The 14875-nt window shown below is 53.6% G+C and overlaps 1 protein-coding gene across 1 annotated transcript in view; it reads right to left on the reverse strand.

Annotated features, from left to right (window-relative positions):
* Window positions 1-14875, reverse strand: part of LOC118209172 (dynein heavy chain domain-containing protein 1) — a 35882-nt gene that overhangs the window by 16853 nt on the left and 4154 nt on the right. The window contains exons 4-23 of the mRNA XM_035384332.1: window positions 14572-14682; window positions 14044-14200; window positions 13475-13735; window positions 12861-13004; window positions 12039-12168; window positions 11649-11860; window positions 11000-11243; window positions 10088-10245; window positions 9151-9276; window positions 8656-8938; window positions 8181-8308; window positions 7586-7784; window positions 7412-7503; window positions 6960-7188; window positions 6464-6589; window positions 6159-6256; window positions 2543-5864; window positions 1905-2034; window positions 1191-1371; window positions 328-610 (exon numbers count right to left, since the gene is read on the reverse strand). Of these exons, the coding sequence (XP_035240223.1) occupies window positions 328-610; window positions 1191-1371; window positions 1905-2034; window positions 2543-5864; window positions 6159-6256; window positions 6464-6589; window positions 6960-7188; window positions 7412-7503; window positions 7586-7784; window positions 8181-8308; window positions 8656-8938; window positions 9151-9276; window positions 10088-10245; window positions 11000-11243; window positions 11649-11860; window positions 12039-12168; window positions 12861-13004; window positions 13475-13735; window positions 14044-14200; window positions 14572-14682 (6614 nt within the window). The remainder of the gene's footprint in view (window positions 1-327; window positions 611-1190; window positions 1372-1904; window positions 2035-2542; window positions 5865-6158; window positions 6257-6463; window positions 6590-6959; window positions 7189-7411; window positions 7504-7585; window positions 7785-8180; window positions 8309-8655; window positions 8939-9150; window positions 9277-10087; window positions 10246-10999; window positions 11244-11648; window positions 11861-12038; window positions 12169-12860; window positions 13005-13474; window positions 13736-14043; window positions 14201-14571; window positions 14683-14875) is intronic.

Consider the following 14875-nt stretch of genomic DNA (forward strand, 5'->3'; position numbering starts at 1 on the left):
AAATTTATCATCCAGCTCTTTTTACTGTCAATGTTTCATACAGTAACTCAACAACTATTATAGTGGGTTCAAATGTGATTAAACTAAAATGCCATGTTGGTAAATGGTAAAAAGAATCCTTTTTTTCCTGTTCCTTTTTGGAAACACACTGTTTTTGCACATCACCCAAGATATGTACAGCATGCGAGTATATATAGTTTCAGTATATGAAATGAATATCACATACCAATTTGATACAAACATGCATGGCAATCACATGAGGGATGATGGGCTTTAATGTTAAGAAAGATGCTCGAGTTTGTTTTAAAATGTGCACTGCCAACTCACCACAGGGCGCATCATGCAGGTCATCCAGGAAGAGCAGCAGCCCAGGCTGCCTGGTTACGGTCGTCATGGCGTCTGACCTCACTGACTGGCAGCCCACGCCTTCCAGCAAAGCCCGCAGGTGGGCTGCTCTCAGGAGAGCACAGGCAGGGAGGCGCAGGTGAGGCACTTTGGGACCCAGCGCAGAATGGCACAGGGTGGTCTTCCCCGAACCCGGCTCCCCCACCAGCAGAGCCGGCTGGCGGGCCTTCAACATCAGCCGCAGCAAGAACACGTACCTCTCGTACTGCGCGGGGAGAGACCGCAGGAGGTCACTCAGGTCACGCGAAACGGAACAGCGACTTCACAATGCATAGGATGTGTATGAGGTCACAGTGCAGACTTAGCATCATGTCAAAATGCATAAGCTGAAAAAGAGGCCACAATGCATAGGATCTGTATGAGGTCACAATGCATAGGATGTGACAGAGGTCACAATGCATATGTTGAGGATGATGTCACAATGCACAGGATGACAGTGATGTCACAATGCAAACAGTAAATGAGCTGCGTGAGATTCAGGTGCCCTGGCAAACATCAGCCTGCTCTAAACACTGCTGAATCTAAGACAGCAGTATGAAACCATGTGTGCCTCTACTGCTGATGTTTTCTGCTACATCCTGCTAAGTCCAGTGCAGAAGCAGACACATTAGTGAGTTCACAGACTCCAGACAAGGTCATTTTGAACATGCAGTTTGTTTCATCTAAATGAAGGTGACATAGTTCAGTTAATGAAAACCTGTGGCATACAGACCTGTTTTTCAGAACACCACAGTTCTCACGTTTAATACACAGAGGACTTGAAGATTTCGGGAGGAGGAGCAGACCTGGGGGACGGTGCTGCAGGACACCTGCAGACTCCTGTTCTGGGGTCCGCCGTGAGCCTCCACAGGCCTGTCACTCAGGTGCACAAAGTACTCAAACACGGAGGCCTCCGCGGGCAGCGCCACCCTGTCGCGGCTCTCGTACAGGGCACCGCGGGCAAACTCGTCAAAATGCGGCCAGTGTCTGAGCGGGACCCACAGAACAACAACGACAACAACAAGCTTCATAAACAGGGGAGAGGTCTTACGTGTAAACCTTTAAACACCTTTAAACACAATTAAGGTAAAGAGTTTAATGAGCTACGGCCTGCTGCTGGGTTAGACGCACCAAAACTGGGACAACTGTCACAAAATATAATCAAAAATAGTTTTCAACAGAAATCTCAAGCTTTAATGATTTCCTCCCAATTTTCTTACTGAGGGACCAGCACTGGATTAATGAAGAGCATTTTTTTTTTTTTTTTTTTCGCTTGTACACCGGTGGTATGTTGAGGAGGTACAGCGGTAATAACAACCTTGTTTTTTTGTGTGGCCCCAGTCAGGGTATTTAACAAGCACGGGGTGTTTTGTTAAACGCCATTCCATCATTCCGGCAAAAACACTTTCCCTTCTGTGAGAAGCGGAACTCCTGGAATTCCCAGGGTCGCACAGGGCCTCGTTAGCCGGCGTTCCGCGAAAGTCCAGACCCCCCCCCCCCCCCCCCCCCCCCCCCCGTACCTGGGATGCAGGTGGCCCCCAAAGCCCCAGACGTAGGCCACCACAAAAACATTCCTGGCCTGCAGCTCCTGCTGGGCTGAGGGGGTCGCAGGGTCCGAGGGGGCTTTCTGGGAGGTGTCAGGGGTGCCCTCTGGCAGCAGAAAATATGGGGTTCACAGCAGGGAACAAGAGAGTGGGGAGCCAAAAAAAAAGGAGTGAGTCACACTCTGCCTTACAGACCCTTAAAGACCTTTCGTTCATTCATCATCATCATCATCATCATTCATCATCATCATCATCATCATCATTCATCATCATTCATCATCATCATCATCATCATTCATCATCATCATTCATCATCATTCATCATCATCATTTATCATTGTCATTTATTTGCATGGCACGTCTCTATAACCACAATTATGAGAGAACACTAAGAGTTGTGGATCTCATATACAAAGGTTTCTTACATCTTATCTTTCTGCATCCGGACTATTGACAGGAGATCATTACGGAGTCAGTTGTTATTTAAAGGCTTCCAATAATTGAGAGTCTTAGCTTATATCTAATAATAATCAGTACACTCTAAACTCATACAAATGATAGAATAATGTAATGACTCATAGAGAAACTGAAATTGTGAATAAAATCCCCCTTACCTCCCCTGTCAGTGTGTTTCAATGCAGCTTTCAGCCTGTTGCTCCCAAATTGCTCCTTCAGGGCACATAAGACCCTGCTGAAGGACATGACCTCCTGCACCCCGTGCGTGACCTCCCGGGGTCCCGCGCCAGGCTCGGGCAGTACGGGGGCGAGTCTCCGCTCCCCCAGGAAGGAGAGGGTCCTGGCGAACAGGTCGTCCGCCAGCCGGCTCCACACGCGGAGGCACCGGGGGTCCAGGCCGGGGTCCCTGCCGAGGGCCTCCAGCTGGGCCCTCCACACGGCCCTCCACAGCTCCCCCGCGGAGTGGAGCACCAGGCCGCAGCGCGCCACCGCGGCCGGGGACGCGTCCTCCAGGCCCGTCGCCTCCACCAGCACCTTCAGCTCCCCGCGCCCCCACAGCGCCGGCGGCGGCCGCAGCTGTTCCCCCGTGGGGAGGCTCAGGAAGGGGTCCTTGGGGTCGCAGAGGGTGCAGAGGGGGTCCAGCCAGCCAGGCCGGCCCAGCGGCTCCCCGTCCAGCACCAGCCACTTCGCCGTGCGTGGCCCCCCACCCTGCCCCCTGCTCCTCTGGGGGGGATGGGGGACGGAGGACTCGGTGGTCGGGGACTTCGTGTTTGAGAGCTCCTGGCTCTCCCTCAGCGCCTTCGTGATGGCGCCATACTGCCAGCAGCCCTGCGGCCCGCTGAAGCCGCCCCAGAGCTCCTCCGTGGACAGGGCGTTGGGGAAGACGACCGCCGTGTCCACAGAGCTCCAGGCGGCAGCTGGAGAGGGGGCCCCCGTCCCCGTGCCCTCGGCTGCCGAAGAGGAACCCCCACCGGGCCCGTCCTCCTCCGCCGCCCGGCCCGCCAGCCTCCGGAGAGCTCCGGCCAGGGCTCGGTAGCAGGTCGTCTTCCCGCTTCCGGCCTGGCCCAGCAGAACCACGGCCCGGGAGAGCTTCAGGGCCCGGTACAGGGCCAGCGCGGTGGAGAGCGCACTGGGGCTGGGCTGCAGCCCGGCGTCCTGCAGCTCCTCCACCACGGCCGCCTTCAAGGCCTCCTGCTGCTTCTCCTCTCTGCCCTGCAGGCGGTGCGGAGGGCAGCGGGCACCGGGGAACATCTCCTCGAAGATGGCGTGGAAGTGGCTGGCCTTCCCGGGGTCAACGATGGCCGACGCCACCGCCAACGTCACGGCTTTGATGACCGCCTGCTCCTCGGCTATGGCCTGCAGGACGATGACGCACTGGTTGGTGCGCCTGGATTTGGCTGGGCGGGCGCCTTTGGCTCCATCCCCCAAGCCCTCGGGAGCTCTCAGAACCAGGTGGAGAAGCTGCCTTTGGGCCTCCTGGTCCCCCTCCAGCACCTTGTCCTTTTCCCACTCCACTCTCATGCTCTGGTTCAGGTGTATCCCAGCAAAGGTAAGGACTCTGGTCAGGAGCACCAGCCAGGAAGTGGGACCAGCGCAGGAGGATTCTGGGAGACAGGCCAAATCTCTGGCCAGGCTGAGGAGCGACACCAAGCGACGGCTCATGGATGCGGCCTCTGAGAAGCCCGAGGCGGCCAGCGTGGCCTCGGCGATGACCCCGTAGTCAGGCTGCAGCAGGGAAACGGGTCTGGTGGCGATTCGAAGGTTCTCCGGCACCTCAATCGCTCGCCTGGACGACGAGAGGAGAACGCAGCCATAGCCCAGTTTGGAGGAAACCGTCCTCCCACCCAAAGTTACCTGTAGCTCAACAGGCTCAATGCTGCCTTTGCTACTGTCTTGGGCCATTGCTGTTGCTGTCTGTTCGTGCTCTGTCTCGCACTTGCCTGGTTGCTGTTGGTTACGGCCCAGCAGAAACGAGAAGCCGTGGTGGATGTCGGAGAGGTGCTGTCCCAGGAGAGACAGTGCACCCTGGGACATGGAGTCCGCGGAGTCCAGCAGCAGCCACGCGCCGGTCTGCAGGGCGCCCGTCAGCATCTGCAGGACGACGGCGGTGCTCGTCTCCGGGCAACAGCGCAGGGTGACCACATGACGCCCGAGGGCCTGCCCCAGGTGCACCGCCGTCTCCGTCTTCCCAGACGTGCTGGGCCCGCCGACGAAGCCACACCTGTAACAGGTGAGGGCCAGGATGATCCCAAGAGCCGCTCGGTCCGAGGACGCGGTGTGAACCATCGTCCAACATTCGGGGCTTAAGAGCTCGTAACCGTACGGCAAACGCGAGCTCAGGACGTCCACGTAGCAGGATACCGCCGTGGAGGCACCGTCTGCCGGCGCCCCAGTCGAACCTAACCCAGGACCGCCGTGGTCATCCGCACTCAGGTGGTACTTCATCAGGCGCTGCCACTCGAAAGAGGACTCCAGCTCACACTCGAGCGCCGCCAGGCCCGAGAGCTGCCGGGAGTGCTTGATGGAGAGAAGCGTCATGGCGCGCAACGCGGCGGCCGCCCGCTGTGACCCCGACGACCTCTCGCTGCGGCCCACGCTCGCGTCCCGAACGAGCTGGCACAGGCTCTGCAGTTTGGCGTCGTAGTGAGCCTTCAGCAGGGCCCGCTTGGCCGGCGCCGGACTCCGGAAAGCCCGCCGGACCTCCTCACACCACAATGCCTCTTCCACCACCAGGAGGCACTGCAGGGGGAAGCCGGAGATGAGGTCCCACAGAGAGGGGGACCTGTCGACTTCCCTCGAGTCCTTCAAGACATCCTGCGCTGAAGAGTTTAACGGAACGCAGGGGTGCAGAGGGTCAAGCGACAGGGTGTCCCTGATTTTTTGGTCACCCTCCTGGCGCTGGACCTGGTCCCGGTGCAGGTCCTTGCCCCCCTGCTTCCCCCGACACCGTTGCCGGGCGACGGCACAATCCGCCATGAGCTGCACCATGGCGCGATGCAGCTGCTGCTCCAGCTGCCGCAGCCAGGCCAGGGGGTCCAGGCTGGGCCCCACGGGGCAGAGGAAGGGCAGCCTCTCCCCCAGGCCCCCGAAAACACCCCTCACCCACGGCTGGGCACTGGGAAGGTCTTCCTCCTCCTCGGGGCTCTCCTGGACTCCGTAGGCCACGTCCAGCTCCTGCACCCCCTGGAAGCATTTGCGTACCAGTGGAAGCAAGCCTGAGGGCTCGGGGTGAAGGGAGAGGAGCTCCGTCACCTCCCCGTCGCTCAGGAAGCGGAGGCGGGGGAACTGGCGGCGCGGCTCCTCCAGGAGGTGCAGCATCTCGGCGGAGATCTCCTCCATGGCGGTGAGCCCCTCCGCCAGCAACGCCCGCAGGCCCGGATGCCCGTGCCCCAGCTGGGCGAAGTTCAGCACCCGCGGGTCCCTCGACACAGTCTCGATCATCTCCCGGTACGTTCCATCCACCGGGAGGAACCGCCGGTACTGCGGGCGGAGGAGAGCAGACACAGACCTTCCCATACTGCCCTCTACTGCTGATCATGAGAATTACATGGTAATGACATGGCATATTTCACACTCTACTGTAGAGTGACATATTTGTACATAAAGTAATCTGTTTCAGTGTGAAAGTGAAAGTACATTTTCATTTAATGTGTGCGAAGACTACGAATAAATAACTTGGTTAAATAATTTCCTGACACTTGAGAAGGAGCTTGAATTCACCAAAAGATGATAACAAGAAAACCAAAATGATTTTTATTGTCATAGCAAACTCACCAGCTCTGGTTTCTGAGTAATGACTCCAAACTCGTGAAACATTTTGCTCAGGTAGGTCCATTTCAGCTGGTACCTTTTCCAGATATCCAAAAGCTCCTCTGAATGGTTTACAACAAGGAAAACATTTCTTAAACTGGCAGTTCAAAGCAGAAACACACTCTGCCCCCACCGCACCCCCCCCCCCCCCCCAATAGGGTGCACCGTACCCAGCTCCTGCAGCTGCTGCACCCAGTGCTCCACCTCCCATCTGAACTCCACCCCCCCCCCCCCCCACCCCCACCCCTCCCCCACAGGGAGTACCGTACCCAGCTCCTGCAGCTGCTGCACCCAGCGCTCCACCTCCCGTCGGAACTCCACTGCGTGCGGGGACGGCAGCATGCTGGAGAGAGTCGTGATGCTGGCCTGCGTCTGAGACAGCAGGGCCTCCAGGCCTGGGACACGAGGGGTAGAATCAGGACGAAAGCTGCAGTGCTCATCGCAATCACCCCCTTGTCTAATTTGGGAGGGTCCAGGTGAGCACGTGCTCGTCTAGAGTACATTAGCCCTGTCAGCCGCTGGTTCTCACTACAGCACATCTTGCTCACAGACATTGGAGTTGGAGGAAGTCACTAAATCATTATCCCTGTATTTAAATCTGTATAAAATCTAATTATGGCTATGGAAGCGGTGCACTGCACACCTTGAACAGGAAGTCAAAAGAAACAATAAGTGTGATCGTGTTGGCATCATATTTGATGAGGGGGGGATGAAGCGAGGCACAGACTGATTGAGATCCTCCTCCTCCTCCTCTTCCTCGCTCACCGATGACGATGAAGGTGCCGCTGTCCCGAGATCGCCGTGCGGTGGGGCGGTGCTTCGCCCCGCGCCCGTCGGGGGTCGCCCCCCTGCTCGCGGGCTCCGGGTGCGCTTCCTCTTCCTGCCGCACGACCAGGAGGAAGTTAGCCAGGCGAAAGGGCGTCTCCTCCCAGCGCCGCTGAAGCTTCCGGAAGGCCTGCTCCACGTCCGCCTCCGCCCTCGCCTCCTGGCACACCTGCAAAACCGCCGGATGAAATCGAAAAAAACACTAACAGAAAAAACCAGGGAGACTCATGGCTAAATCAGTCAGAGCAAAATGAGATACAGGATCATTTAGAGTTAGTTTGATGGGTTGGAAATGCCAAAAGGGTCAAAAGGGTGAAACACAGCACTAGGATTTTAAGCAGTCCTATTGTATTGCCACACCAGTGCTGTACTACAATGGAAACCGTGTTCACCTTGATTATCATGTTCCGGTGGTCCAGCAGGTTTGTGGACAGAAGATCAGCAACGGTAATATCCCTCTCTGGCGTAGAGAGCAGCTCCATGCCTGTGGAAGGAGAAGAGTGTGTGTGTGTGTATTCAAACATAACATCCACTATTTTCTCAGTAGTGTCTGGATGACCTCTGACCTTTGAAGATGTTCCCCCAGTGTTTGCGTCTGAGTGTGGGGCTGCTGAGCTCGGCCAGCAGGGGGAGCTGTTGCCTGAAGCCCTCCAGGAGCCGCAGGACGTGCTTGAGCACCATGTCACACGGAGGGACTGTCCTCTCCAATAACACAGCCTGCTGCAGCCACCTGTCCACTTTCTCCTGGGCCCGGAGTACCACAAACTGCCACCAGAGGGCAGAAGTCAGCACTCAAACATCTCGTCTGTTTATATCTTAATCATCATTTCCATGCATCTAAATCAGACTGCATCTAATGAGCGCTGCATAATTTATATTACATACCAACAATATTTTAAATCATTTTGAGATTGCTGGCTTTTATGATGATGAGAAGGTACAGTGTATGTTGATCACCTGCACTATTACCTTCAGGAATTGACGTTTGTGTGTACCTTTTGCTTACGTATTGCCTGCTTTAATGGCTAGCCAAGTCAGCATATTTTAATGCACTTTCTGTTTTATTCTATGTTGTAAAAACATCACGACTACCCTTCCGTTAATGTACGTCCGCTTATGAGGCTCACTGCTCAGATCCCCCTTCCCTGATACCACACAGACCTTGCTGAAAAGAAGCTGTCTCCACTCATGAATGTAAGAAGCAGACACACTCAGCAGTTCCCACAATGCTTTGCGGTCTTCCAACTTCTGCCTCCCTTCTGTCACAAAGGATATGTCCAGGGGCTTTTCTGAAGGGAGAGAGGACATTATGGAAGCTGCATTCAACATACTGAACACTTGTATCTGATAACAAAATGAACAGTATTGAAGACTTCAGACAATGCAATACGTTTTAAAGGGGAGACGATTCTTCCACAAAGTCTTTTGGCTCACACACACACAGACATACACGCACACGCAAGCACACACACATGCACACACACTATACTGACTGATTGAGCTTAACAAATTAGCTTGCATTAGAGCTGTATCACTTGTCATACTAAAAAGTAAGATTTAAAAAAAATCACCAATGACTTCAATAAAAAACTACATATTCCATGAAACACTGCAAATGCTCTATTCTGCGCCACACCCCCATTGCTGATGACCCCGCTGGCCTCCTTCATCTGCTCCAGCTGCGCAGCGACTGCGCAGAACTGGCCGTGTATGGTCTGCAGTCGGGCCACCATGGCCGCGCTCTCCTGGGTGGGGTCCACGTAGGGGCCGGAGGTGGCCCGGGACACCAGGCCCTGCAGCTCCTGGGTCAGGGAGGAGAAGGTCCGGTCCAGGGCGTCGGCCATCGAAGGCGAGCGCTGCCTCACGACCTCCCCGGCTTGCTGCAGCAGCGGCAGGAACTGATTCCAGCCGTCCTGCACCTGTGCACAGGTAGCGCTGTGTGTGACTTAGCAAACTACACACCCACTTACACACCTAGCTTACAGAAACAAACTACACACCCACTTACAACACCTACACATCTGGCTTACAGACACAGACACAAAGACACAGAGACACATGAGGAAAAGCAGAGACAGACATAATTAATGGTTCTGATGAAACAGGAAACCAGAAGGCCAGTGTTACTGACCTGGGCCTCCAGCACCACTGCATCCGGCCTGGTGGACCTGGAGCTGAGACGCAGGGTCTCCCTGAGAGACCGCAGGTACTGGCCCTGACTCTGCAGGTCAGCACACTGCCTCTCACACTGCTTCACCTGAGAGAGGGAGAGGGATGGGGGGGAGAGAGAGAGAGAGAGAGAGAGAGAGTGACAGAAACACAGAGAAAGAAAGAGTGAGAGAGAGCAAATGTGAGAGACAAAGAGACAGAAAGAGATATGATTTTAATATTAACCCTGCACCATACAGTAAGTTACAATGGATTAATTGTAGGGGAGGATAGAGATTTATGAGTAACAGGCAAGGGGAGTGATAGAGGGAGTGTCACGAAACGGGTAGGTAGGACCCAATCGCAGAGTAAAAAAAACACCAACTCCAAAAGATAAATTCAAACTGAGATTTTACTTAAAATGAACAAAGCCAGGAAACCAAAAGGCCACACATGGCAAAATACAGAAATACTTCAGAAACAAAAACAGCAGAATTTTCAAAAACCAAAAAACAGAGGAAAACAGAACTCGGGAAGGGCAGAACTCACAGACAGAAACACAGACCCAGAAACACAAGGAACCCGCACCCAAGTCAGGGAAACAAAGAACTTAAATAGACACAAAGCTAACAAGACACAGGAGGGCACAATTCCCAATCAAACCAGGTTGGGAAGGGAAAACGAGACATGCACCAAAACAATGATTGAATAATGGAAAACAATAATACAATTAACACAGGGGAAACCAATGAGGGAACGAACAGAAATACAAAACTGAAGTGCCGCCAACTGGAGGTGCAAAAAGGAAAAACAGAAACACCAAACCATGACAGAGATGGGATGTGGGATTTGATTTGGAGATGTGCAGACAGAAAATCAGCATTGCATTGATTACACCGAGAGTGAGGAAGATCCAGTACCCTGCTGGCGTACTGCGAAAAGCCGTCCAAATCAGTCAGTTCGGCCCTCAGCCAATCAGCTGCCGTCTTCAGCTGGGACACCAAAGCCTCTGAGCGCTGCTGCACCTCCTCCTGCAGGAGAGTCAGCACCTCCTCCTCCATGGAGGCCAGCTGAGGACCTGAGACACACAGCAGAACTCTTCATGTAAACCTACACACACACACGCACGCACGCACACACACTCACACACGCACACTCACACACACACCACACGCACACACACTCACACACCCACGCACGCACGCACACACTCACACACGCACACTCACACACACACCACACGCACACACACTCACACACCCACGCACACTCACACACACACCACACGCACACACACACACACTCACTCACTCACACATGCACGCACACTCACACACACTCACTCCGCACACACACACTCTCTCACACACACACACAAACACACGCACACCACACTCACTCTCACACACACACACTCACTCACTCACACACACACTCACACACACACACACACACACACACACACACACACACACACACTCACTCCGCACACACACACTCTCTCACACACACACACAAACACACGCACACACACACTCACTCCGCACACACACACTCTCTCACACACACACAAAAACACATGCACACCACACTCACTCACACACACACACTCAAACACACGCACACACAAACACACACACACACACTCACACACCACACTCACTCACTCTCTCACAAACACACATACACACACACACACACACACACTCACTCTCACACACTCACTCTCACACACACACACTCACACACACACACACACACGCACACACACACTCACACCACACTCACTCACACACACACTCAAACACACACACACAAGCACGCACACACACCTATTTTCTCCCGTGTGTGGGAGCAGCGTACGGTGATGAGCCTGTTGGAGGTGGTGAAGCAGGCAGGCAGGGAGCGCAGTCTCCCGGCCCAGGCCTGCACTCTCTGGATGTGCTCCCGGTAGCGCTGGGAGGGCCACCCCCTCATGGCCTCCAGGCTGGCCGAGCTCCACAGGCTGCAGCTCCGCTGGACCTCCCCCAGCCAGGAGAACCCGTCGCACAGCTGCTGCACCTCCTGCTGGGCCTCCTGTCCAGGAAGAGCTCACAATGAGTCACACTGCAGCACCACACCTTACAGTAAATACGTATTTGTTTTGGATTCAAATACTTCTCTGTGCTCTATTGATCTTGCCTGGTGTAACTGAGCCTGCCAGTATGACCAGAAGGCAGGGTTTGCACTTTTTGAGAGTATTTCATTGGTTCCAATACACCAAACAAAGATCAGTAAAGCACAGAAAAAGTATTAGAATACAAAAACAAATACGTGTTTGAGCCAGGTCTGGTATGACTATTATAGGCTATTATAGCCGGAAACAGCAATCTTATTCTGCAAATACAGCAAAATTGTGAAATATCATTAAAAAAACTATATTTTACTTGTCGGGGGAAATATGGTTCCCGCTGATAACCTGTCCTGTCCAGGTGGAGTTACCTGAGTGACCCGGGCCAGCTCTCCCTGGGCCTCCTGCTCCCCCACGCTGGCAGTGAGCTGCCACAGCAGGGCCGGGCGGGACAGGGGGTAACAGTGTCCCCGCAGCCTCTGCCCCTCCACCCTGGGGGTAGCTGCGTTAGGCAGCACCAGTTTGGCAGGGGACACAGGGCGGGGCGTCACATTTCTGAGTTCACCCTTCGCTCCCCAGGGCTCTTTGGAGGCAAAAGCAGAGGGCAAAAGAATGGGTTTATTTTAATTGGTATGTTCTCTTTTGTTTTATTTCTTTACAAAAACCTGCGAGGTGAACGCAAAGTGTAACTTGCACAGAATACGCACTGACCACAGAAGAAGAAAAGAGACATTTTAGGGAGCCCCTGCTCTACAGCTCACCCGTGGTGCCAGACACCCCGTTATTACCGGGCGGGCTGGGGTCAGGGGTCAGGTCCTGAGGGGCATCAGCGAGGGGGGTGCCCTCTGCCACCCAGTCTTCTGACCCGGACGACAAGCTACTGTCAATCACCTACAAGAGAACAGATTAAAGCCGTCACCTGTGAAAAGGGGATTTAATTCATAGTTTTTTGGGGTTTCTTTTTTTTTGGGGGGGGGGGGGTTGTATTCGGGTATTCCAATAGTGATGACCAATTTAGCAAAAACAAGCGTGCACCTCTGATCCTTCTTTCAGTAGGTATACTTTCCTATTCATTTACAGCATCTTCCTTCTTTAAACCCCATTAGCACGAAATTATGGCACCGCCGTCCTGTATCTATCACCATTTTATGGAAAGCTTGTATATTTAAGACGTTTTAATTATCAGGGACGTAAAACGGGACCCTTAAAACACCACAATATTAGGGATGAGTCACATGGGGCTCTGACCTAATGTTATTAGCTGAGTTATGAGACATTTACAGCGCTCTGAGCTGGATAAGATGTGTATAAAGAAAGACACAGACACCGTCTGAAGCTGAGTACTGCCTTCAGTACCTCTCCCATTTTACAAACTCTGCTTTTTATAAGAGCTGAAGTGGCTAGCCTTTTAAAATGAGCGCTGTACGAAACAGGAATCATGCAGCTCTCATTTTAAAAGGCTAATAACATCAGGTCAAAACCCCATGTGACCTATCCCATGACGCTGTGTTTTTAAGGGAACCATTTTACACTCCTGATAATGAACAGGTCTTAAATATACAAGCTTCCCCTTCCGCACTCACCTGCAGTACAGAGTCAGCCACAGAGCACAGCGCCCCCTGCAGGGCCTCCTGGAGCAGGTGCACGGGCGGGACCGGGGCGAGCTGACCCTCCGTCCCGAAAACCAGCTCCGTCAGGAAGAGGCCGCCCTGCTCCAGCCGGCTCCTCTGGCCCGCGAAACACAGGGAAAGCACTTTTATCGCCATCAATCAACCCACTCACACACACAACGCATGCAGACGCATGCTCGTACGCACACACACACACACACACACACAAGGCAAAGATACTTGTGTGGCCAGGATAAGATATATTACTCTAATATTACATTGACGTATTATACTATCATTCACCAATATCATATTACAGCAACGGGTAACAAATTGTAACATCTATCGGTATGACTTCTGTTAGCATGACGAATATCGCTGTTACGAACTGACAAAACAACCACCGCCGTCAGACAGAAGCCCTTTTTTTGCTTTGTCGTTTTCGTAACCGTGGGCCGCGTAGCTGCTTTCCGCGCTCGACGACCGGGTCTCTGCCGTCTCCTAACCCGCTAAATCTTACCGCGGCGGCCAGCGCCCCCGCGCGCCCGTCCCGTCCCGCCCCGTCCCGCCCCCCCCCCCCCCCTCACCGTCACCACGTTTCGGAGGAAGGCGGCGACCTCGCGGTGGGCGACGGTCGCCAGGCTCTGGACGGTCATGTGATCGACGAGGGCGGCCACGTTGGCGAGGCGCTTGGCGGCGCCCTCGGCCCGGTGCAGGTCCTGGCGCAGGCGGTGCCGGTGGGCCCGCTGCAGGTGGAGCGGCGGACCGGGCCGGGCCGGCTGGGCCCGCTCCGCCCGCTCCACCTGCTCCTGGAGGTCCTGCCGCGCCCTGCAGCTGTCCTCCCGCACCTGCACGGTAACACCTGCGGTGTTGAATCCACTCTGACGCAGAGTACATTCAGCCCCTGATCGACCCACACTGACAAATTTTTCAATACTTTTAGTAAAATATTGTATTATAAACAAGCAAACAAATCAAAAAAGTAATACTGAAATAGTTTTTTTCAATGCAAAGGAGGAAACACATAGCAACTATTATTTAATCTAGGCATTAGACCAGCTCAGAATCAACAACACAATATCAACGAACCAGATGCTTTTGAGCTCAATATATGTTTTCCTCTCCCTCACTTTAAAGGAAAGGAAAAGTGAAGCACCATGTTCAGTATGAGCGATCGGTACTGCAGAAACTTCCCCAGCAGGGCCCGCGATTCCTCATTCTGCCACACGAGGGCGCTGTGGAACTCCTGAAGTGTGTAAGACCGGGAGTCATCCTGGGGGAGCCAGTGAACCTGCTTGAGCTCCTCAATCAACCTGGGAAAAACAATAGGTGGCATATAAATATAAAACATAACTGTGGAGGAAAAGCAGCGATTGCATTACATTATAGAGAATTAGCAGATGCTCTTATCCAGAGCGACTTACACAACATTTACATAGCATTTACAGTGCATCCATTTATACAGCTGGATATACATACTGAAGCAATGCAGGTGAAGTACCTTGCTCAGGGGTACAATGGCAGAGTCCTATCCGGGAATCAAACCTGTGACCTTCAGGTTACAATACCAGCTCTCTACCCATTATACTACACAGCCACCTATGCACACAGCAATCTGCCACGGCGGGTATATTTGCTCTTTGTAAAAGGTCAAATATGAAAGGGAAAGGGTAATTAGGAGCACCTGGACACCTGCAGGAGGGCCTCCCTAAACTGGGGAACTGCGATCAGCAGCTGCTCCTGCAGGAGGTCCCGGGCCCTCCGGAGGAGGTTCCGCCGCACATTCCCGCGCCACCTGCAGGGGGCAGCAGAGGCAGCAGGCATCAAAAGAGCTACAGTCAGGGGCTCAAATTAGCGTCAATCAATTAAATTAGGGAGGAATGCCGAGTTAGTATCGGAGGACAAGGGACTTAAAGGTTATTACGCCAACATTAGCACGAATCGCATCACTGTCAGATTTCAGTCAATGCCTGAGGAAATTCTGTGAA

This window comes from Anguilla anguilla, chromosome 12, assembly GCF_013347855.1.
Source record: "Anguilla anguilla isolate fAngAng1 chromosome 12, fAngAng1.pri, whole genome shotgun sequence".
NCBI lineage: Eukaryota > Metazoa > Chordata > Actinopteri > Anguilliformes > Anguillidae > Anguilla > Anguilla anguilla.